This window comes from Annulohypoxylon truncatum (genome assembly GCF_022578515.1).
Source record: "Annulohypoxylon truncatum strain CBS 140777 unplaced genomic scaffold F4807scaffold_28, whole genome shotgun sequence".
Classification (NCBI taxonomy): domain Eukaryota; kingdom Fungi; phylum Ascomycota; class Sordariomycetes; order Xylariales; family Hypoxylaceae; genus Annulohypoxylon; species Annulohypoxylon truncatum.
This window is the reverse complement of record NW_025953814.1, coordinates 445,346-467,709: the sequence shown is the minus strand read 5'-3', so window position 1 is coordinate 467,709 and position 22,364 is coordinate 445,346. Positions and strand designations below refer to the sequence as shown.

At 47.6% G+C, this 22,364-nt stretch overlaps 8 protein-coding genes across 8 annotated transcripts; 3 read left to right on the top strand and 5 right to left on the bottom strand.

Annotated features, from left to right (window-relative positions):
- Window positions 1-42: 42 nt before the first annotated feature.
- F4807DRAFT_435582 (uncharacterized protein) lies at window positions 43-2,625 on the bottom strand. Its single transcript, XM_047998902.1, has 2 exons — window positions 2,017-2,625; window positions 43-1,936 (listed from the first exon to the last, which is right to left on the bottom strand). The coding sequence occupies exons 1-2, from the start codon at window positions 2,360-2,362 to the stop codon at window positions 525-527; spliced, it is 1,758 nt and encodes a 585-aa protein (XP_047851901.1). The 5' UTR covers window positions 2,363-2,625; the 3' UTR covers window positions 43-524.
- Window positions 2,626-3,332: 707 nt separating this feature from the next.
- On the bottom strand, window positions 3,333-4,812 carry F4807DRAFT_452952 (NADH:flavin oxidoreductase/NADH oxidase-like protein; the record flags this gene model as incomplete). The annotated part of the gene is made up of 3 exons (XM_048000395.1): window positions 3,333-4,228; window positions 4,304-4,557; window positions 4,616-4,812. 3 exons carry the CDS (start codon window positions 4,810-4,812, stop codon window positions 3,333-3,335), a joined length of 1,347 nt encoding a protein of 448 aa, XP_047851900.1.
- A 756-nt stretch (window positions 4,813-5,568) lies between these two features.
- Window positions 5,569-7,647, bottom strand: F4807DRAFT_186638 (plus-3-domain-containing protein). The gene is made up of 3 exons (XM_047993636.1): window positions 6,740-7,647; window positions 6,541-6,680; window positions 5,569-6,487 (listed from the first exon to the last, which is right to left on the bottom strand). Exons 1-3 carry the CDS (start codon window positions 7,524-7,526, stop codon window positions 5,717-5,719), a joined length of 1,698 nt encoding a protein of 565 aa, XP_047851899.1. The 5' UTR covers window positions 7,527-7,647; the 3' UTR covers window positions 5,569-5,716.
- A 952-nt stretch (window positions 7,648-8,599) lies between these two features.
- F4807DRAFT_435576 (COQ7-domain-containing protein) lies at window positions 8,600-9,841 on the top strand. The gene is made up of 2 exons (XM_047998901.1): window positions 8,600-8,953; window positions 9,014-9,841. Exons 1-2 carry the CDS (start codon window positions 8,717-8,719, stop codon window positions 9,545-9,547), a joined length of 771 nt encoding a protein of 256 aa, XP_047851898.1. The 5' UTR covers window positions 8,600-8,716; the 3' UTR covers window positions 9,548-9,841.
- Window positions 9,842-10,160: 319 nt separating this feature from the next.
- F4807DRAFT_186600 (acyl-CoA N-acyltransferase) lies at window positions 10,161-11,943 on the top strand. Its single transcript, XM_047993635.1, has 2 exons — window positions 10,161-11,103; window positions 11,161-11,943. The coding sequence occupies exons 1-2, from the start codon at window positions 10,572-10,574 to the stop codon at window positions 11,415-11,417; spliced, it is 789 nt and encodes a 262-aa protein (XP_047851897.1). The 5' UTR covers window positions 10,161-10,571; the 3' UTR covers window positions 11,418-11,943.
- A 2,354-nt stretch (window positions 11,944-14,297) lies between these two features.
- On the top strand, window positions 14,298-15,795 carry F4807DRAFT_186556 (carbohydrate esterase family 3 protein). Its single transcript, XM_047993634.1, has 2 exons — window positions 14,298-14,712; window positions 14,762-15,795. The coding sequence occupies exons 1-2, from the start codon at window positions 14,652-14,654 to the stop codon at window positions 15,502-15,504; spliced, it is 804 nt and encodes a 267-aa protein (XP_047851896.1). The 5' UTR covers window positions 14,298-14,651; the 3' UTR covers window positions 15,505-15,795.
- A 1,283-nt stretch (window positions 15,796-17,078) lies between these two features.
- Window positions 17,079-19,822, bottom strand: F4807DRAFT_469395 (uncharacterized protein; the record flags this gene model as incomplete). The annotated part of the gene is made up of 2 exons (XM_048002708.1): window positions 18,889-19,822; window positions 17,079-18,829 (listed from the first exon to the last, which is right to left on the bottom strand). The coding sequence occupies exons 1-2, from the start codon at window positions 19,334-19,336 to the stop codon at window positions 17,079-17,081; spliced, it is 2,199 nt and encodes a 732-aa protein (XP_047851895.1). The 5' UTR covers window positions 19,337-19,822.
- Window positions 19,696-20,656, bottom strand: F4807DRAFT_435561 (uncharacterized protein). The gene has a single exon (XM_047998900.1). It carries the CDS (start codon window positions 20,418-20,420, stop codon window positions 19,959-19,961), a length of 462 nt encoding a protein of 153 aa, XP_047851894.1. The 5' UTR covers window positions 20,421-20,656; the 3' UTR covers window positions 19,696-19,958.
- Between the last annotated feature and the right edge of the window lie 1,708 nt (window positions 20,657-22,364).

The following is a 22,364-nucleotide window of genomic DNA, read 5'->3' as shown; positions in this document are numbered from 1 at the left end:
GATTATGAAAGTGTGTACGGCAGAGGGTAAATGAATAGGCATGGGATATATACCTATCTGGCAGAGCATACGCCAATACCGCCCCTCGTTGAAGAAGAGGTTGGGACTCCAATCACATGGACAAATCACCGGCGTTACCGTGTTTGATTGTGCAGTTCGTCTTGGCCATTTATTGATAGGCGGGGTGCATTTGCGCAAGACCTGACCGGGATGTCGAACAGTCATGTGCGATGACGCACCCGTAAGCCAATCAATTTATCATACGCACCAGGCCCAGCATCGCGAACCACGGCACACAACTATGGTGTAAACTTCAAAAAGGCGGGCGATTCGTCTCTAAAGGAAAAAGGAGAAACAGCCGCGACTTTCATTTGTGCTTGCTTGCCTGCTTGCTTACATAAATCTGGCAGTCTGGTCCCTGAATCGAGTCGATCAAGACAATAACTCCACTGACTCGTACCTGACGCTAACTCAGGCACACAAATCGCATCCCGTGTACGAGCTTCATTAATGGATCCTCCCACCTAAGCCGACAGCGAAACACTGAGGATGTCCAGCCCACCTTTGAGCTCTGTCTTCGACGGCATACCACCTGACTTCATGAGCTCCGCCGATTGAGACATTGCCGGATCTACACCCATACTAGCCACCGCTACCACAGTCTCACCCTTGCAATAATATGCCACAAACTTCCCTTCGCCTGGGTTGCCTTGCAAGACCAGCTCATCCCATCCATTTACCGTGTTGCCGCAGTATCGGAGCTGACCTGTCAAGGCAGACCAAAAGATCGGAGTGAAAAAATCCGACTTCAGAGACGGGTTTATAATGTGATGCGCCACCACTCGCCCCTGATTCTGCGCCACGTTCCAATGTTCGATACGCGTGTAATTGCCCTGGCCGCCTGGACCATGGTAGGGATACGAAGCAATGTCACCGATGGCGTAGACGTCCTTGAGTCCAACCACGAGGAAGTTGTCATCCGTCTTCAGGGACCCATCTCCCTCCAGTCGGATCACCTTGTTGTCTTTAAGATATCCCGTCGAGGGGGCCACACCGACTCCCAACACGACCAAGTCAGCCTCAAGTTTTGTACCATCCTTTAGATGCACCGAGCCAACCTTGGATGGGTTCGAGCTAGATGGTTCGGCTTTGTCTACACCGGCTGACATGTGGAACTTGACACCTTTGCCTTCTAACCCCTTTTGCAGTCCAGCGCCGACTTCCTTCCCCAATACTCTCTCCAGAGGTGTGCTCTCCTGACCGACTACGGTGACCTCGTTTTCGGCGGCCGTGGCATTGGCCACCTCCATACCAATGAAACTACTACCGACAATAACGATCTTTTTGCCCTTGTCGCCAATGGCGTCGACGATTTTCTTAGCGTCATGTACCGTTCTCAACAGAAATATGTTCTCGAGGACCTTAAATCCTTGCACAGGCAGATTCCGGGGTGAACCACCAGTTGCTAAGATGAGCTTGGTATAGATGTATTTCTCCTTGCTCTTAGTAATGACTGCCTTGTTAACAAGGTCAACGTCGACGACTTCGTCGTGTACCACCTCGACCGAACCGGATTTGAACCACTCATCGTCTCTCCATTGGATCTTGGTGTGGTCGGTGATCAAGGCCTTGGATAGCTTGGTACGATCAATGGGTAAATAGCCTTCATTAGAGATCATGGTTATTTGTCCCGTGAATCCCTTCTCCCTCAACCCTTCGACAGCACCGATCGCTCCACTACCGCCGCCAACCACAACTACCTTGTTAGTAGAGTCGCTGGTAGCGCACTTGAAGTTGGGCTTTCGTTTCGCTGCTTTGATTACGGCTTCCTCGCCTTCAATATATATACCTCCATCCTTCTCAATGGCCTTGAATGCCGGCAAGGCATCTAACGCAGGGGCGTTCTCGATATCACCGGTCTGGCCATTAAAACAAGCTACGAGGAGTAGAGGCGATGGTCAGTTATATAAATTCCGGGAGGAGAGAAAAGGGTAGGCTAAACAACTGTGGACTGACCTCCGTGCCAAGGACAAGTCAATCTTCCACTTTTGGTCAAGACTCCCTTTGCAAGAGGGGCGCCGTAATGTGTACACTTTGCGCCTAGAGCCTGGATCTTGCCGCCGGCGTTGAGGAGAAGCACCTTGCCACCCTCGACACCTTCGACTTCAACCTCCTGCTTATCGCCGGGTTGCAGTGATAGCGAGGTGACATCTTTAAGCTTGAATAGAGGCATGGCTCTAATTGCAGATGTCGATATGAACCTAGATGGTTTATATGTTTGTAATCTTAAAGTGGACTTGGGCCTAGCTCTGAGAAGGATACGATCTACAGAAGGTTGAGGCAAGGATCTTGTGAGATTCATGAAACAGGGTGGGCTAAGAGAAGGCGATTCTGGTGACGCCTTGAAGGTTAAAGAAAAAAAGAGAAGGGAAAGAGCAGAGACTACAGCGTATTACCAATTATCGGTTGATATGGCGAGAGGAACGGACATGGGCAACGAACGAATAGGAGTAGATTTGTCTGCAAGTAAGTTAGGTAGTAAGTAAATGTGTGAGTGGTAAGTGAGGGGTCGGCGGTCGATGATGATTTGACATCAACGCAAGTGCTTTGAACCGTTTGAGCCGTTTGAACCTTCTACAAAATGATACCTGATTGCTCTACCTTCCTTCCGATTTGACACCCCCGAGCGGGCACCTGCAGGTATCCAGGTACATAGGGTACTTTGCACCATGCCACTGTCGTAATCCATCTCTCACAACCTTGAAAGTGCTGGGGTTATCGGTAGGTAAATTGTAATCCGAAGCTTCTCAATGGTCAAAGCTATGCTTGTTCACTATTCCATGACATCACGAATTCGTTTTGTCTTTGCCGTCCCACATTTGCAAAGTAGCTTGGACCAATCCCCTTTTCTAGATTGCCGATCTCATCATTTGCTGGCGTTATAATTGGCTCAATGGCATGTTTCTATAGTACATGCATATCTCGGTATATCAATATCGACTCTCGATATCCTCTCCAGACATTACATGTATCTAAGCCGTCTATTTACACATTCGAATTTCATATTCCAAGCTAGTAGTAACGTCTCGTCATTAAAATCAACCCTCATACCCGAACCATCGTGAGTTGACACTTGCGGCCGGAACCTGAATCATATTAAACGGCTTAGCAACGGTATTTCGTGTTGGAATATGTGCATACCACTAGAATTACTAAACAAGTTATGACTCGGATCATCACAAAGCCCCTACCTAAAGCGTACTAATTGGGAACGAAAAAGTCTTGGCCTGATTCCATCACCATCTATAATTATCAAGAAATGGCAAGAATATCTAGTAAGCCTCACCGTACGGGCGCGCGTTCGTCTCCGGACTCTTCAGGTCGGGGAAGCCCCTATATTCCATCTTGTCGCCATCGGCCGCGACTTTTGCAAAATGATTAACTAGCTCCTTGAGGAGGCTCTCGACCGCAGTAGGGTTGCTAAGGTTAACAGGCTCTCGACCATCGGCAATCTGCTTTATCTGAGCTCCGGCCGCTGCTAAGTAATTCGGGAGGTCGTCCAAGATCTCATCTCTCGGCCTAATAGCGCCGGTGACCTTACCCGCGAGGATATCGTTCGGTAGACGCGGCTCCTGTGTAGCGGGGCGGCCAAGGCCGACACCGTCCAGGATTTCGAGGGCTTTCACCATCGCGCCGACGGTACGAAACCCTCCGGTGAGGTATTTCTTCGTCTTAGATAGGTGCGGCACAATGTCGCGGACAAACTCGAGAAAGTAAGCCTCTCGCTTCAGCGTCGACTCTTTCGTGCTCCCGTAGCCGATTTCCTCGTGGTTGCCGCCCGAGAGCTCGACGAAATCGAAACCCAGCTCTTGCAATTTCTCGCACATGACCTTGGCTTCTGCCGGTTTGATTCCCTTTTCTTGAAATTCGACAGAATTTAGCTTGATTCCGAGGATGAAACCTGGCTCTGTTCTCCTTCTGATTTCCTCGGCGATCTCAACCACGAGGCGCATACGGTTTTCGAGACTACCACCGTACTTGTCGGTACGCTGATTCGATAGTTCCGAGAGGAATTGGGCAACCAGATACCCGTGTGCTCCATGAATTTCGATGCCGTCAAACCCTGCTTTCTGGAGATATTCGGCAGCGTAGGAGAACCCATCAATGATGCGCGCGATATCATCTTTCGTAGCCTCGCGGGGAACAGCGTATGCGCCCGTCTTTGGTGCTGTGGTGTTGTATACACATTAGCATATAATGGCATTTTCTCGGTTCTTGTTGAAATAGTCATGTGCCCACATACGCATCTGTATTGCCGACGCCGAAATCGTATCTTTTCTCATCTTAGCAAACAGCTGGCGCCCAGGATGGTTAATCTGCCCGAGGATCAAGCTGCCGTTTGCCTTAGCCGCGGCTGCCACTTCCTTAAAGGCCTCAAAACGCGGACCTGAAAGGGGACATTCAGGGGTGATGATACCATCACCGACATAGCCTACCATATCGAACTCGATATCAATGCTACCAGTGCCAATGATACCCCATTCGTTCTCTCCCCATCTGAATATCTATATTAGCTATTGTTATGATATTTACTACCCATTATTTTGGCACTTGCCTTCGATATAGCTCAATGAGCTCTTTGGTCGGGATGCCGCGTTCCTCAAGATTCGTCGGACTCCAGGTGGCTAGGCACTCGATCATAGACGCCTTGTAAAACCGATTTTTCGCTACTCTTCCCGAGAACTCGAACTTGAGAGGTTGACCAAGGAGTGAGATAGGAGAGGGAACAGACTCGTAGCGGTTTACCGGCATCGTGGTTCAAAACAAGAAAGTAGAGAATGGAGCGATCTGGATTAACTTGAATCTTGAATGAGCGTGGCAGTTGATAATCTCTTAAAATTATAGCGGGCTCTAAATGTATTAAGAAATCTCTTGTATGCCTTCTCCTGAACTTGTACTTGTCAGGGAGGATGAAACGTTCTATATGCCAGGTGGTTCGAGATATTCATTTCAGATTTCACGATTAGTAAGTAGCCCTCGTCAAGAATGCTTTCTAAGACCCATAGAAAAGTATTGTTAATCAAGGACTTAGTTGTCGAATAGTTACAAATCATGGTTTATCACGCCATAATTAAAGGGGATTAACTTTGTGGTTACCATCCCATCATATTAGTAAGCTTCGTGGTCGATGTGCCCTGTCAACTTGGACGGCTAGGACTAGAGCACGGCCATGAATGCCGTGGAACTCCATGGAGCTCCGTGGCCATCACAACCTCAGCCGATCCATGCTAGCTCACCCTACTCACCTAAGTAACTGGCAGTTCTTTGGTACCCAACTATTCGGCCAACCAAGAACCCTCGTCTATTCTACGGCAACCTCAGGTCACAGGATGAAAATGGCTAATCACATAAGTAGGTAGGGAATGATATCCATTGTCTGAATAGTCTCAGTCAATGATCCTACACTTGTCCATTTATTCAGGTCGTTTATTGCATCGATGTTCCTGCTTGCTACCAGCAATATGTGGAGCTAAGTTTCTACCTCATCGAGTAGGACCTCGTGCTAAGCTAAGTGAACGAGCTCGCGATAGCGCAGCTCTCGTAATGCAGGTTCAATGCCCTATTCCTCGGTCCATGTGTGGTATAAGAATTAGACCGAAGCACAAATTGCATATGTGCCAGAGTAATTTACACCTCGTTACGTCCCTTCAGCCGTCTAGTCGATATCAACCTCGATATCAAGATCCAGAGATGCGATGATATCATCATCTACGATTGGCTTATGGATCTGCGGCATCCCCTTCTTATCCTTGCCTGTCTGGTGGTTTTGTACCTGGAGCTTCTGTAGATGAGGTAGCACCACCGACTTCGTAGTGGCAGTCTGCTTCGGCGTTCCGTTGGCCGGCGTAGATGCACCGCTGCCATTGGTAGGCGTCGACTTTTGCTCGCCGGACTCGTTGATATCCTGCATGAACTTGGGCTTGGTTTTGAGACGGCGCGAGGTGTCTCCGTCAACGTCTTCTCCTCGTGCAATGCGGGCCTCGATCTGGCGCGCTTTCGCCTTCTCGCTCATTTGTGCCTTGCGCACTGCTTCCACGTTGCGCCGGCGATTCTCGGCATTCAAGGCAGCTAAGCGCTCCTGCTGCGAGGGAGCCGAGTTTGTAGACTTGGAAGATGGCGTCAAGCTTGTCTTAAACGCCAAGCGCGGAGTCTCAAGGGAGTCTAGCTGGTCTTGCAGCTCCGAAACTCGCGCATCATCTCCACGTTCTTTAGCCTCATCAATTAATTTCACTAGCCGATTCCGCTCCGTGGGTTGGAATTTACTGAGAAGAGCTCGCTCTCGTTCAATCTTGGCATTGACCTCAGTGTTAGTCCAGGTATGGTTTATGAGGGCATTAATGTCGTTAATCTTAGCATCTAATGTTGGTCTTCTGGGAAAAACGACGCCTTCTTCCTGGCAGACCTTTCTGTAGCGGTTGAACTCGGCCTGCGGGGAAAAAATTAGAACCAAGTTTATAGAATAGGAGAACCATAACATACATCGGTGAATGGGGAATCGGAGCAAATGATGAATGGCCAATCCCTCTCGGATTTGCCGTGGGCGGCCTTGATGTATTGATCGGTGACAAAAGGTTGACCGTTTGGCTTATTCATAGCATACGGTTTGCCTTTCGTGAAGCCTAAGATTCTACTGTTAGTACAGAGGCGCCAGGATCGTAGATCTAAGATGAAAATATACCTTTAATTACGGCCATCCGATAGACAGCCACGCCATCGGGACCCGGACCAAGCGAAACACGAACGTAACAACCGGTAATGGCTTCGTCAAATCCAGGAAAGAAACAGACTTGGGCAAACCGGGTGCGACCTAGTCGGATTCGCTCAACGTCACGCAAGTCGGCAAATGGAATCTCCTTAACTTCCGGGGTTCGCGACTTGGAATGTCTGTCTCTAGATGCGCCCGCCCAGCCACCGTCGCTGTCGCCATCGATGTCATGGTCGGGACTATCGCGCGAGGCGGAATACGACTTCTTGTTACGTTCCCGATCCTCCTCTCTACGGCGCAGCCGATCGCTCTTCTCGGCTCGGGCACGGCGGAGGGACTCGATTCCCGCGCTCGTTTCGCCCACCTTTGATCCACCGACTCTCGTTCTCTGCCGTGAGGTCTTCCGCTGAGGGTCATCTAGGTCGGCGGAACCCGCTTTGCGCTTCTTGTCTGACTGGCTATCATCCTCTCTCGTCTTCAATAGTAGCTGACGTAGCAGCGTGTTTTGCCGCTGGCGGTCGACATGCTCCTGGCGCTGGGAAAGCAATTGTTCTCGGTCGAGCTCAGGCATGGCTAAAATCTCCTCCTTCTCTGTTTCGCTCGCATAGAGTCCATCAACGGGATACTTGTTATCGTCATCGTCGTCTACTTTTCCGTTGGCGTTGGTCGTCTGGAAAACGTCGTCATCGGAATCGGATTCATCCATGGGCGCGGAATCCTGCGAAGCCGGGGAGGCAACCGAAGAACTGTCATAAAGCATGGCGAAGTGTTAGAAGAGTAGGTTATGTTGTTGGTGCCAGATAGAAGGTGAGAGTGGGAAAGAAGGCTATCGGCGAACCCCAACTGATGAGAGGCAAACAAATAACTTTTGGGGATGGCTGCCAAAGGCTAAGTATTGAAGTGAATATTTTGTACTGTGAAGGAATCAGGTAACAAGTGGGGGTGGTATTGCTGTTGTAGAGGTTGACATTAATTTTTCCGGGGGAATCAGTGCGTTAGTTGCCCTGAGGTGTGTAGGACATTGGCGAGAGCGATGGTGGACTAAAAATAGGAAGAGCGTGCTTGATATGGGGAAGGAGCGACGTGGCGGCAGTAACAAAAACGACAACGACGACGATAACAAGGTAAGTACAAAACTCACGCTTCTCCTTCCTCCTCGTCTGATTCATCTTGTTTCCTTCTGCTAGGCTTCTGCTTCGGGTCCTTTGTCTGCTTCTTAGCATCGGTATCGGGAGACCTAGACGCGGAATGACTGATGCCTGTCTCTTGTTCCTCGTCTGACGATTCATCGTCGCCGCCAACAAGAGCTAGGATCTCCTCCTCAAGGTCAGCCATAGTGACACTATATTATTTGGGCGTCGAGTTCTCGGGAACGACGATTAGGTCGTCAGATGCGGTTTGGCAAATGCGATGAGACAGCGATGGATGCGCGACAGGATGCGCGATGCAGGCGAATCGTACTATATATCGGTACACTGACAGGGTTCAAAAAGACAACGGCAATTAAGCTAAATGATGATATTCAGAAAATAGAATGAAGCGATAGAGAGATGGTAGCAATCCCCTATTTGATAAAGGAGGTCAGTCAAAAGAATTGAGGACGTTGAGTTTACAGCCTCATTGCCTGCTCAAAGTAAATTGTAGGTACGTAGTAAAAGTATTGAGACGAGCTAGACGGGATAAGATTGTTGTTGATTGATTGGATAAACTCTATTAACGTCTAGACCCTTAAGTAAGCTTTTTGTTCTTTCCGTGATTTCTATTGGATAGTACTGTCCCTTTGGCTTCACCTACTTGGGTTAGCTTCATGTAACATAATCCACTTTTAGCTTACCCAGGTATACTGTACCTAGTACTAGGTATCGTTAGTCGTGCCATCAAAGCAGATAACGTCAGTTACAGTAATGGTAGAATCACAACCAATTCCAACTCCAGAGTCAACTTCCCACCATGTCTCTACCGAGGGTACGAATACAAACGCACATAGCGCGCCATAATCTATCACCAGCATACTTATACGACTCTCTCACAACTCCATGTACCTTTACCCAGCCGGTCCGAAGACGATTCCTAAGCACAACTCCAAAATCCAATGCGACGGTCTCAGCAAACTCGACATCTGCTCCGGCTCAGAAACCAAGACGCAAACCTCTCACAAAAGAGCAACGTGATTTTCTCTCATCAGCTGTAAGGCCCTTTGTTAACCATTGGGTTATATAACTCGTACTAAGAAGCCGCTTCTTAAAGCTCCGTGTGAACCAAGCAGGTGAATTAGCTGCGACCCTGATCTATACCGCCCAGACGCCACCTCTTATAAATGCGCACCCACACCTCCGGCCTTTAATGGCCCACATGTACGCTCAAGAAGAAGGCCACTTCGACACCTTCAATTCCCTCATAGCCAAACACCGCGTCCGCCCGACAGCGCTCTACCCGCTCTGGTCCGTCCTGGCGACAGGCTTGGGCTGGTCGACCGCTGTCATGGGGCGCGAGGCCGCAATGGCTTGTACGGAGGCCGTAGAGACTGAGATTGGTGGTCACTACAACAATCAGATACGGACGCTGCTAGAGATGTTCGATCAATGGGAAGCAGAAGGCTACGAAGTTGGTGAGGAACTCCAGAGTCTTGTGAAAACTTTGCGGCGCATACGAGACGAAGAGCTAGAGCACTTAGACCACGCTGTCGATAATGACGCGAAGAAGGCCGAGCCTCACTGGCTATTAACCGGTGTCATACGACTAGGGTGTAGGGGTGCGATTTGGGTCAGTGAGAAGGTATAAGATTGCTTTCTCGAAGAATGAAATCTCGATTGGCCCACCCATAACTTTGATGCCAATGGCAGCAAGCAGATGTTCGGGGGGTTATAACCCGAGTACTCGGTGAGTTCACTATGTACTGGACGACGGGACAATACCCCATCGAGAGCTTACCTGCTCCCGAAGAGCCTACAATGTTATTCCCAGGCGTCTAGACTTACGAGTCTTACGCTGGTCTCATAATCCTGGATGACATATGCTCTATGCTCATCGTGGTATGACTGGGCCACGCATAAATATACCGCTAATACATGATCCAACTAGGTATATCTCATACATACATGGTTTTCATTGGATGATCGCAGTGGTGAGAACATAGTTTTGTCTAGTGACGCAGCTAAATATTCCTAAGTAGTAGTATCGATTTCGTCGCTTTGATATGGACGCCTGTGGGAATCGTTATGGTTCTAGTCGAACATAAAGACGATGCTCGGCACCCGTAAGGAAGGATTGGATTCAGAACCAATAGACACGGGTAGGTAGGCCTCTTACTTGGCCACTTAGTTTTAGCATCCTTCTACACACATTTATCTCTATATCCTCCTCGATATGTGTTATCATAACTATCAAGCAAGCATGAAGTCATGCTCTTCTACATCAGACATATCATTTGCGTAATTTTTAAGTCTTACTGAACTGATTAAAATGGTATCATGCTTTTTCCTAAGTTCTTTGCCATTCATTTCTTGCCGGTAGGAGTCATCGGCGAGAAACGAATGAGCGCAACATGCACTAGGTCTGTAGCAAGACACTACCTATACCCTCAGCTAGCCAACCGGCAACGCCATCGGAGTTAAGGACAGTGGATACGGATAACTTCCTCTTCGGGAAGACCGTTGGCGTCTCACGATATTAGTCAAATGTATCGTAGGCTGTATTTATTCTAATTCCCCAGCTCTGAATTATTGCAGAGACCATTGTCTTATCGGTCAGTTCTAAACAAGCTCATTCTTAGTTATTCGATAGCGTTGAAAGCGAAAAGAGAGAAATGGCGTTACCCTTTCCAATACCGACGTCCCTCTCCCCGGCTTTCTCCATGTCCCGCTGTACCGCCGCAGACGCGGATGCATTGGCCGAGATATACTACGTCGCGTTCCAGACGGACCCGCGGAACACTTTTTGGTGGCCGGAAGATAAGGAGACTATGGTGGCGTGGATGAAGCGTCGCATCCGTAAAAAGATGGCAGATCGGAGCACTAGACATTTCAAGATTACCGACGTACTGAGCGGCGAGGTGGTGGCATTTACTAGGTGGGACATACCTGGAGGCCACGAGATAGTCTTCGGGGAGTGGGTTGAAGATGAAGTGGCTGCCGTCGACGTATCTCAGGTCGTCACGGCAGACCGTGGTGCGGGAGGTGCGGCGCAAGGAGAAGACATGCCTGTGAACAGCGCGCCTGTCGAGGCTGCTACGCCCCCTACGATTGATATCCCGGAAGGCGCCCGACCAGAACTGTGTGCTATTTTCTTCAATGCTCTAAAGGATATGTCAGAGAAACAGAATGCGAAGACCATGCTAGGTAAGTGATGAGATTAGTGCATGCTTTATTCTGTCCGTCGCCTAAGTGGCAATACAGGTCTATCGCTCCTGTGCACGTCGCCAAATTATCACCGGAGGGGTGCTGCGAAGGCAATGATGTTGCCCATGCTAGCTCTCGCCGACGCTCGCGGCCTCAAGGTGTACCTTGAAGCAACGCCCGATGGCAAGCCGGTGTATGAAAAATTGGGCTTTCGAGAGATAGATGAGCTCACATTTGACCTCAAGGAGTTAACAGGCACGTTTAAAGAGACATACAAGATCTCAATTATGGTACGGGAGCCAACTGTGATATGACAGCAAAAGGAGGTTGTTGTTTGTTACCCATATCTAAGTATCCAAGGGGACCTTGGTCTCTCTGAGTAGGACTAATACATATATTCTATGTCAAGCAAACTTCGTCGGCACCGGCTTCATTTCTAACACTCCGTTCGGGCTACATATTCGGACCATCTCCTATGAAGCCGTGATGCAATGGCTGTCGATGAATGGTTTCGTATGGTCCTGCTTTCGATGAGTGTTACTTGGGGAAGGGATGAATCCTAACCCCTTACGATGGCAATACAGGGCCGAGATTTGGGCTTTCTAGATCAGATCGTATATTGATCCAATCTATCTCCCTTGACGGATATTTGAGATCCCTTTTTAGCTAGAGGTTCATGATTGCCTTTATGGATTAGGTGCTTGAGTACACAAAGCAAAAAGGAATTGAATCTCAATTTGGGTAGATCAACGCTGATGAGTCTGGCAAGGCCGATTATTAGAGCGAATTTCAGCTACATCCGAGACTAATATACCTAGGTAGTGATAACCATGATTTCACGACGCAGGTCTACTTATGTCATAGGTGATTGAACGATGCTAACGCCGCATATAGGTACTAGGCATCGTCTAGCCCTTCGTTTCTTGAGCGAGAAGGCGTCGGCAATTGCAGCTTTAGTGCTCATGTCATCAATACCTCAATGCTTGACCAGGCGGAAGCATCATAAGCGAGACAGCCGAAAGAGTCGGCGAACTTCCTTCCAACGATGGCGTGATTAGAAAGTAATCCATAGGATCCAGGGCGGGTTAGGGGTTAGAACACATATATGTAAATCAAAAACAACGGCTGCTTTCTAGCCTATTGCAGGGTAGTAATAATGCGGCGGATTAATTAGGTATTGCTTGATGGACTAAGATTTCTATCGTACTATGTGGTATAAATCGGTTGAACTAATGATCAACTTCTCAATGTAAGTGGGCTCGAATACGATGGTCACTTATTCTAACTCCATCCACAAGTAGAAGAGTCCTATCGAAACTTGATGCCTAACGTGGCAGCTCGTGAAGACTCAACAGTACTCAGTGTGGTTACAAGCGTGAGATTTTCGTGGTTTATGCGTCTAGTGACCGACAGGACTTCGAGACTTATCATTCTAGCTGAATATGTCCCTGTCACGACATATATGGCGAGAAAAGAAATTAAACGAACAGTATAGCCTTGGGCAGGAGTGAATCATAATGACTGATCGGCATATGTGCTTCTTCCTAGAATAGCACAAGAGGGATTCTACGCACTGAGTGACCCTGGATGGGCTGATAAGTATATAGTAGATATCTAGTTAAAGCCGACGCTAGACCTTCGATATCGAGGCTGTTAGGTCAGGTGCGGTGATTCTTTATTCGGGGATCAAGTAATTTCATAAGGTTTGGAGAATATCGGAATAGTGATGCCTATTCGGTCGAGCTATCTGCGAGAAGAGTGAGGCTATGCGGAGGAAGATCGCGACAGCCAATTAAGAGACAGGGGCGGAGCTGATGTCAGAGGTTCAATCTCACTTAATCAAACCACCGAATGAACAATTTGCGTAACAACAACTTTGGGAACTGGAGAAAAGAGACAAGAAGTTATACCAAATCACGGAACTGCTCGATAAGAGGTCCCAATCTCCTATTTTCTGTGACGTGTTTGCCTTTTTTTTCTTTTTTCCTCTTCCTAAATAGGTAAGTGTGGGTTGTATGATAAGACTTACAAACTGATTTCGATCTAAGGTGAATGGTTTGCAAGAAGCTGAGAAGTCTACCTGCATATACCTAGATACCCAGGTACCTAGGCGCCTAGGAAGTACATAGCTGTTCTACATACAATCTCGCGATAACTTCAACGTATAGTCATACAAGGTGACTCGGCTGCTCGGGTTAATATCGAGAAAGGTCGGGTTCCAACAAGTTGGTCAATTGATCGGCCGAGTATGTCAGATGAAAAGTCTTGCAGCTGAGATTTAAGGCTGAGTGAGATTTCGTCCCATGTAGTATTATTGAAATTGTCAATGACCTAATTTGATTGCCGAAATAGGTAGGCTGGTAGGTGGAGGTAAGATGTTTGGTATGAAAGAATCGGAAATCTGGCCTTCTTAGAACTTGATTCGATACCAGAGAAAGTGGGAACCTTCCACCAGGGAATTGCTAGGTGCTTATATTTTTAAACAGGGACCTGCATCTTTCCTTGTCAAGCTCTAATCAGCCCAATTACAGCGTGGGGAAGCAGGGATCTAAACCTAAAAAGGGTGCAGGAGGAAGTACGCATCCCTGCCAATTCGCCCCAACTTGCCGCATCTCGACAGCTTTTAGCTTCCCTCTTTATTATTAGAAGCAAACTTTGGCTTCTTTCTGCGGATCCGATTTGTTTGAACTTTCACGTCTGTATAACATCACTCGCTAAACATACTACTCGAAGGATGGCAATCCTACAGTCACCAGTCCTCAGCTTCTTCCTTTCCCCAACGAGGGGTTTCCAGGTACCAGAGATTAAGTCGGTCAACTGCAAAATTTCAAAGCTCTGAACGTACCTAGGATACCCTGCCGACCAGATGCAAATACTGGTGAGACTACCTAAGCAAGGAAGCGAGGAATATTCGTGACTAGGAATAGAAGTATGAGCCCGTCAATATCGATATATTCGGTAATTCAATTCTGCATTGCCAACGCCCTACCAATCAGCCCTCCCGTGGCTATGTGTAAGATAACCCCTGCATTGGATCTGCAAGGCACAGAATGCCATATGTGAGACAGCTAAGCGGACTAGCTAAACGTTGACGGCTCTTCTACCTTGCTAGAGCTATATCTTACTGTCGAGGTAAACGCCTCAATGATCTTCCTGGCTTCAGCGCAGCCTTGTATCGCTCCTGGGATGACCCAATGCTTACCACTATCATCCGAAGCAGGGGTGGGCTGTCAGGCTGGATGAAGAAACAGAGGACTGACTCCAGGAGTCATCATGGGTTGGCTCCACCAAATCCTAAAGACATTGGTGGTCGTCTTAAGACGTGTGAGTAAGGAATGTTCTCAAGAATGATAAATACCGCGGCAGGACGCCCCCATACCTGGGGTCTGAACCACGCGATCCATTATCAATCCTTGGTAGCACGCGACGAGCAAACAACATACATACGATCAAGTATCATAGTTGATAAAGGTACCTATAGTACGATCTATTACGGCCCAAATTCATTATCCTAAGCCAGACCCTTTCACACTTACGACATTCTTCCAATGTTGACTACTAAGCACCTGCTATGGTGCCTGTTGGCATGCACCTCGCAAGTAGCAAATGGTTAGCCTCTCTTCCCAATCTCGCCAAGTTATAATCTAACAATATCCAGGACGCTGTTTACCAAAGACTGAAGGCGGCACTGTGTCAGGAGACACACACCATGCTCGAGCAAAGGGGTTCGGGAATGGCATGCCCTTACGAATAATGCCCTTAGGTGCTTCTATCACATACGGCTACGGTTCCACCGACGGGAACGGGTACCGTGAAGATCTCCGGAGCCAACTAGAATCGAACGGCAACAAGGTCAACATGGTCGGAGACAATCCAAGTGGGGATATGAAGGACAACGACACCGAGGGCTGGAAAGGCTACCGAATTGACCAAGTTCACATCAAGGCGGACACCACCGTGCCCAAATACAAACCTAACCTTATCCTCGTAAACGTTGGGACGAACGACGCCGTCCAGAATAAGGACATCCCCAACGCCGGGAAACGAATGACGGACATGCTCAACGACATCTACAAGGATTCTCCTAGAGCCACTGTCATTCTATCCACCCTTCTAGTCAACGGGAACAAGGCAGTGCAAGACCGCGTCAAGCAAATCAACGCTCAGTTCAAGACGGTAGCAGCGGATTTTCAGGCGTCCAAGCACCGACTTGTCTTGGTCGACATGCAGAGCGACGCGGGCCCCAAGGTCTCTGATTTGAACAAGGATGGCACCCACCCGACCGACGAAGGATACAAGAAGATGGCCAACATCTGGTACGCGGGCATCAAGGAAGCGGATCAGCAACACTATCTTCAAACGGCAGAAAAGGTTGCCGGAATCCCGGATGATGGCGCGTGATAGGCTGTTTTATACATACTCTCGAAGCTTCCTACGTGACATAGGACATGGAAACCCACGGTGTGCATATAGGTGGCGTTTAGGTTTCAGGAGTGGGCAGCATCTCGCATCTGAGGGTTAGGGTCGATGCGATGGGGCTTGCATTCTTGTATATATTCCTTTGTTTTTACTTTTGCATATGTAGGTAACTTACCTGGAAGGTATGGTCAAGGTGTTGATGGGATAATGGGGATGGGAGCATGTGATATCCACTAGAAGGAGCAAAGAGAATCTCTATTTAGAATATTTGGAATAACTCATTAGTGATCGTGTGTTCGATATGTTTGTGGTTTCATCGAAATACGATATCAGCATGTCGAGACATCTCAACATGTCCCATCGACTTAAGGGGTAAGAAGATAAATATCTGAGTATCTATATTAATGTGCTCCAGCAACGAAGCCCAGCAGCTGAAATTTTACGTGGAAATAAGCTCATAAACAGTATAACATGCTTTGGTCTTATAAAGTTGGCAGAAAACAAAGTTCAAAGATAGGCGTAGCCAGTCGCTGCCAGGCCACATACCTAGGTAGGTATAAATGTCCTTATTCTGACGACCTAATTATACTTGACTAACTAAGCCTTACCAATCCAAATCCAGGAATCAAATTATCTCGAATTTTCTAGTACTTGTAAGGGTTGAAATGCCACAGTAAATCTGAATTGCCTGCCTATGTTAGACAGCTTCTATCATTAACAAGACCCCCTAGTTTTTCGTCACACCCGTTCGGATAGGCCGATAACAGTGGGATACTGATGAGCAACGAAAGGTGCTTAGATCTACCTTATGAAATTCATAGCCCCGCGAGAAAGGCCTTAATCAGCTGAATTATCTTCATATGGGGGCCAAGCATAGTCGACGTGCACCCCATATCGTACTAGTACGTATCTTATTATTTCTCACATATGCAACGCACAAAAAGTGACGAATCCCATATTCACTGTGAGAGACAACGAGCTCTTTGCGCTAGGAAAGCTCCCAAAGATCCAGCCCGACAAGCGAAAGCGCACCTGTAAGGCCATACACCAAACTACCTAAGTTCTAGTTACATTAGTTCCGAATCAAAGTTTTATAGCACCCGTGATAATATCTAGCCATGTGTGGGCCCTTCACCAGATCCTGATATCCCCTTTCAAGCGAGTCATGTAGCCACGTGGAATGAGACCATGTTTCCATAATGATCTCGGCGACTGCCGCATTAACTGGGTCGCTAATTTCAGGAACGGGATTGGAAATGTACGACGTATTTGCCTGGTTTTTGGCTTATCTGAGCTGGCAAACTTGGTCTAATATCTGCCTCGGAGTGGGGTGGAAAGTCTAGCAAACTGATATCAATATGCAGACGTAAATCAATCAGCAGGCACATTCATATGAAACCGACAGGGAAAGCTGCAACTGATTGGACACGCCTTAGGCGTTGGCCTTTGACAGGTATGAAGCCCTATAATGATAGTTGGAGTCCCTTACAATTAATAATGAGTAATACTATGCCTCTATCACAGTGATAATGCTCCCAACGAGAGACCCAACGAACCTATGGAATCTGAACCTGTACTAAAGGTAATTCGTACATCCCATTATAATCGATACCTTTCCCTGCTGGTGTTTTAAATCCTCTGGCCACATCAGAAGTATGAGCGAACAAGGCCAACGATGCCTCTGGGAGGCTGTTAGGTTGCCATTTTCGCTTGAAACTATATGTCTCCATGCCCTTTATCCTCTCGGAATCGGACAATATAGTACCGTTTGCTGCTGTTACATTTCGGAAATAGAGCTCGTCGATATCACCATCGGTGTCGTGAGTGCCACTGCTATCAGAACCACCGAAGCGGAAAACCTGGTTGGTTGTACCATAGCCGAAGCTACTTTTACGATCCCCCGTCTGAGAGAAGAATGCTGTGCCGTCGCGGTAGGTGTTCAAATGTGACACGGCATACGGGCCCTTTCTAGTAGCAGAGACGTCTTCGAACGCCTCTAGACCTGTTGGGAAGACGGGACTGCCTTCAACCTGAAGCTGGAACCCTTGTATCAAATGCGCACTTATTGTTAGGTTACCCTGCGAGGACGTTGAGACTGTTTGATTACAGTACAGAGGATACGTATAGACGGTCTTATATGGGGTGCTAGACCCTGTCGAAGAATCGACTCCGGTAATGGTGAAATTGTTAATCTCGGTAAATCCAAAGTTTGACACCACTGCTCGGTTTGAATACGAAAGGATTTGAGACCAAGTACTTTCTCCAGTGTAGCTCTTTGAATTGATAGTTGATCTGACAGTCAGTGTTCTCTCGACGAATGTTTCAAAAGCCAAAGTCTCGTTGAAACCAGTGGCATTCTGCGTGACACGGTGAGAGAGTGAAATGGTTGGCTCATCGTACTCCACTACGGCGCTAGCACCGGTGGTGACCGAACCTTCTTCGTCTAACCATAGGAAGATTTTGCCTGTGACATACCAGCTGTCATTGACGGTATCTGTCAGCGTAGTGCTGGCATTATCCCGATCATTCAGCCCGGCAACTTTGATTGCGAATGTGTGTTCGGCCCCGTCGCATAGCAGAGGAAGAAATGGAGTAATATCGATTTGATGCTCTCTTAAGTCGAAGGCTTGTAAACCCACGATAGGTCGATGCAAGCTAGGTACCACTCCACCGGTGAATATCACCGGAAAGGGCCATTGGATCCCCGCGAGGCTGCCGTCGATAAGCAACTGGACCTCGCGAAAGGGTGACAGACCGAGCAACTTCCCCGTAGTCTGGCTGAACGTGTCGACATCGCTTTGAAGAACATTGCCCCACCAGAACTCCTCGGCGGCCTGTCCATTAGCAGATATGGAGAAGACAGCTCTATTGACATTTCGGGGAAGGCTCATCGTATTTGTTGCATTTTCTGTCGGTAATGTGAAATGGCTTGGCCCATTTTCTGCCGCCTTTCTCGCGGATACAGGGATAATCATGTCAGCCGGAGGTTTACCAGTTTCGGCATTGGCCAGGAAGAAGGTCGCAGTCAGGGTAGCATTGAATGATCCGGTGTATTTATCATCCAGCAAGTTCCCTAGATCGAAGATCAACTTCTGGGGAGATTTCCAAAAGTACAAATATTCCGACATATCCTTTAAGAAGGTCCAACGAATCCCGGGCGGTTGAGTTGGTTCCGCAGTTGAAGTCCGCCATACCTCGGTATCGCCGAAATACATCAGTGCTAGGCGGTCAAATTGGCGACCCTGTGAAACTACAGTCAAGTTCATAATAATTCGATTGAAAGGACAATCTGGTGGCGTATAAGTTCCTGTTACTTGTCAGAGATCACTGCCCAGCGGATATGAACTTAGATAAATTTGGACATACCGACGAAAGGCTTGCCATAACTAAACCCAAAAACATGATCCATCAATAAGACCGAGCAAGACTTATCGGGGTCATCTTCCCTTGCAGCTCTTTGCCCGACACTGGCTGTCGACTTTGAAGGTAGACCATCGGGGCTCAACACCGGCTGGGAAACTTGAAAACACTCCAATACTTCAGGTGAGTTGGGTGCATTGGATGAACCTTGAAACAATTCCAATTCGGATCGGCTGGCTGGGTTTATTGTTGAAGAAGTTAGGAGAGGAAGACCCGAGTATATTCTTGCCAACCATACTAACGATAGTAGGCACAGTAAAGCCAATACTAGCTTGGACTTCAATCGATTTCCATCGTCGACATTGGCAATCGATCGCCTGACGTTCCAATTCAGCTGATCTTGACGCCGAACCGTGAAATTGGGCGTTGCCTTCTCAGAGGCCCTAATAGCCATGTCGAAGTGTCCAGTATGAATGAACCAGGATATTAATGCATAAGCATGTACATTAAACTATGCGTGAAGAGCGAGGTATGTAGCTCATGACATGGTACTCGCTCGTTAGGATAAGTAGGTCACGATGCCCAAAGTGGGAGGCTATAATTCATAAAAGATCTCATCCATATCGCCAGGTATCTAGGCAGCTTGCGTTTGGCGTTGAAGAGGCTCAATTGAATTTAGAAGTAAGAAGGTTAATAATGAGCTTAGTAGGTGACAGATACGTTGGCAGGGGGACGGGACGATCGTCCGCCGTCAGGAGGGGCAACTTATGGCGTGTGCCACAAACCTTTTTCTTTCAAACTTAACCTAATTCTCAACGTAGTTGTTAGAATCCATCGTATCATTGATTGAACGTCGCTTCCTCTATTAATTGATTTATCGTAACAAGATTCATTGAGCATGCCCCATTTACGCCCCGTTCTCCTTTCCTCCGCTGTTGAAGCTCATTAACGCAAGTTGGGGTATCGCTAGCCGTTGTCTATGTTCTCTGCGCAGTCTCTGGAATTGTCCTGTTTCCAGCATTCTTTAAGCACACTTCTCTGCCAAAATCCAATACTCGTGGATGACGAAGAGGGTATCAGGATATAACATTGCTTTTTAGCGGCCCCCATAAGTTCTTCCAATAGTTATATCTTGCTCCTTGGGCTATCAACTTCACTTCTTCATTGAGTTCCAGGTGCTGAAAGAAGTTGAAAAGAGCGAACTCATCCCTCGTCATAATGTAGGTCTGCGGGTTGTCTAGTATCTTGTTCCAGACGTCGCGCAGGGCCTGTTCGAGTACTTTGTTGAGTTCCGGTTGACACAGTGCTTCGGGGCCTTCTCTCATGGCATTCAGTATTTCTGGCACTCGGGTGGACTTGGCATGTTGCTGTGGCCAATTTGTGGTCTGTGTTGATCTCGACCTTCGACGTCTATTTCTGGGCTCGCTACCCCTACGACGACTGTAGGCCTGCGTCATCGTGCTGGTAGATTGTTCGGCAGTGCACCCGGTGGTTGGCTTAATAGTACACCCAGTCTCACGTCTCGGAAAGCGATACATCTAATCGATGATAAGAGTGGTGATGATTATTCGGAGGATATGTGAAAACTTATGAATGTATGCTAATACGTTGGCTGGTTATGCAATGAAAAGACTGAGAATGGCGGGGGATTGTCCTGCTTTTATATCTTGGTTGGAAAGGTCGTCCAGGGGTTGTGTACAGATTTGTGAGTAACGTATAACCTTCTCTGATAGAGGATCGAAAACCTAAGTAGAATCCTAATACTGCTTTGTGTAGGTTAATGTAAGTGGCGTATCTGTGCAAGTCAGTTACACTTACCTTACGGAGCGACCCCGAAGCTGGGGCTACACCTGCGCAGACGACTTTTAGAAGGACCACCCCCCTTTCTTAGCCTCAATCCGAATGGGACTCGGAGAAAGGAAAGACCCATTTTCTCGCCTAGCCTTCTTTTGTCGAACTTTGTACTGCCTTTAGGTTCTATTCGTGTTTGATATTCCACATTTTCTATTTCCGTTCCCAACGTTTACGGCTAATTGGTGCTTAATAGCAAGTCCTAAGCTAACAAGATTGTCTGGGTGCATGTAGATATAAAGTACAGTGTGATCTGATGAGTCGAGACCATTGGAAAGCAATCATCCTCCAGCAAATGAGCAGATAGGGGAAGTAGTCGTCTAGGCTAACTGTCGAACGTATCGACTCAGCTCAGATGCCAGAAACACTCTCCAAAGGTGTTCTCATTACCATGACAGTATCCCATATCCGTGAGTTCAATCTTTCTCGAATGTCTCCCCCTACCCTCTGTTCCATTCCCTTGGGACATGCTTACTATCGCGAGCTCCACACAGATAGCCTCTGTAACTATGGCTCTTTCCACAAATATGATCCTTGTTGTAGCGTGTCAGTCCTTGGCGCTGGACCCTGTATCCAGACCCATGATGTCAGGCGTATTCCAGACTAGACGACTCAGTTCCAGGCCTGCAAATACGTTCCGATATTCGTTGTCATACAGGGATGCTGGCTGTAATAAATTTAGCCCTTTGATCAGCTGAACGACTAGAACTCTGATAGCCGGGGAGCTCAAAGGGGCCAGACGTAATGTTTTCATGATCATGGCAGGGTCCTATATATATATCGGTGATTTGTTTTGAGTTCCTGCGGGCTGATTTGTATTTTCTATCTCCATTGCGCAGTTGTTGAAATGTTTCAATTAGAAGTCGGATCTTGTGCTATTCCGAAGGAACGAGTGCTGGAGAATACCTAGTTAACTGACATATTTCTGATTCACTGCCTAGTCAGGGGTAGCCAAATGGAAGAGTCACGCTATCTACCAACAACAAATGTGGTTATGTCGAGGTTAAAATCGGAATAACCGTGTCTTTCAATCATAGTGGATGCTTGAAGTCGAAGATAGTAAGACTTATATCGTTCCGGCGAAGCCATGGCGTGGATGTTGTGGAGAACGGCGAGGAGGAGCAGCAAGAAAGTGGGCGATAACTGTGGCCTTGCCGCATACTAAAGGAGATCCGTCAAACTTTATTTTATTTTCGTTGATCACCATGATCATACTATGCGTGCGACACGGCCGGGTGGAAGGCATTCCAGACACCGGTAGAGCCGTGTGATATTTTGGCCCCGGCATCTAGGACGTTTCAGTTCGAAAACCAAGTCTGAAAAAATATTATGTCTGTGACAATACCGAGAGAGTATTATCCACTGAGTGCTTTCATACATAGTATGGGGAGTACCATAACCAGCACCGACTATGTACCTGACAATCTCAAAATTCCAGACAATATCGTAAACTTTATCATCATCTGCCGTCCGTTTGTCCGACATATTATACTATATGTATAGTATGAAATATCTCGGAAGACAAAGTCCGGTGCATGCGGCTATCAATGGTGGGTAAAGCAGGATGTGGATTGGGTAGTAGAAGAGGCTTCATACGTACCTTGATGTAGATAGTCTAGCTCAAGATAATC

What these genes read in the sequence shown, in the direction of transcription:
- F4807DRAFT_435582 (XM_047998902.1), bottom strand. Translation starts at nt 2,362, where the DNA reads ATGAATCTCACAAGATCCTTGCCTCAACCTTCTGTAGATCGTATCCTT. An exon ending in GACTTGTCCTTGGCACGGAG is followed by an intron (nt 1,937 to 2,016) that starts GTCAGTCCACAG and finishes TACTCCTCGTAG; the next exon opens with CTTGTTTTAATGGCCAGACC.
- F4807DRAFT_186638 (XM_047993636.1), bottom strand. Translation starts at nt 7,526, where the DNA reads ATGCTTTATGACAGTTCTTCGGTTGCCTCCCCGGCTTCGCAGGATTCC. An exon ending in TCGGATGGCCGTAATTAAAG is followed by an intron (nt 6,681 to 6,739) that starts GTATATTTTCAT and finishes GTAGAATCTTAG; the next exon opens with GCTTCACGAAAGGCAAACCG. An exon ending in CCGATTCCCCATTCACCGAT is followed by an intron (nt 6,488 to 6,540) that starts GTATGTTATGGT and finishes TTTTCCCCGCAG; the next exon opens with GCCGAGTTCAACCGCTACAG.
- F4807DRAFT_435576 (XM_047998901.1), top strand. Translation starts at nt 8,717, where the DNA reads ATGTCTCTACCGAGGGTACGAATACAAACGCACATAGCGCGCCATAAT. An exon ending in GTGATTTTCTCTCATCAGCT is followed by an intron (nt 8,954 to 9,013) that starts GTAAGGCCCTTT and finishes CGCTTCTTAAAG; the next exon opens with CTCCGTGTGAACCAAGCAGG.
- F4807DRAFT_186600 (XM_047993635.1), top strand. Translation starts at nt 10,572, where the DNA reads ATGGCGTTACCCTTTCCAATACCGACGTCCCTCTCCCCGGCTTTCTCC. An exon ending in GAATGCGAAGACCATGCTAG is followed by an intron (nt 11,104 to 11,160) that starts GTAAGTGATGAG and finishes GTGGCAATACAG; the next exon opens with GTCTATCGCTCCTGTGCACG.
- F4807DRAFT_186556 (XM_047993634.1), top strand. Translation starts at nt 14,652, where the DNA reads ATGTTGACTACTAAGCACCTGCTATGGTGCCTGTTGGCATGCACCTCG. An exon ending in CACCTCGCAAGTAGCAAATG is followed by an intron (nt 14,713 to 14,761) that starts GTTAGCCTCTCT and finishes AACAATATCCAG; the next exon opens with GACGCTGTTTACCAAAGACT.
- F4807DRAFT_435561 (XM_047998900.1), bottom strand. Translation starts at nt 20,420, where the DNA reads ATGTATCGCTTTCCGAGACGTGAGACTGGGTGTACTATTAAGCCAACC.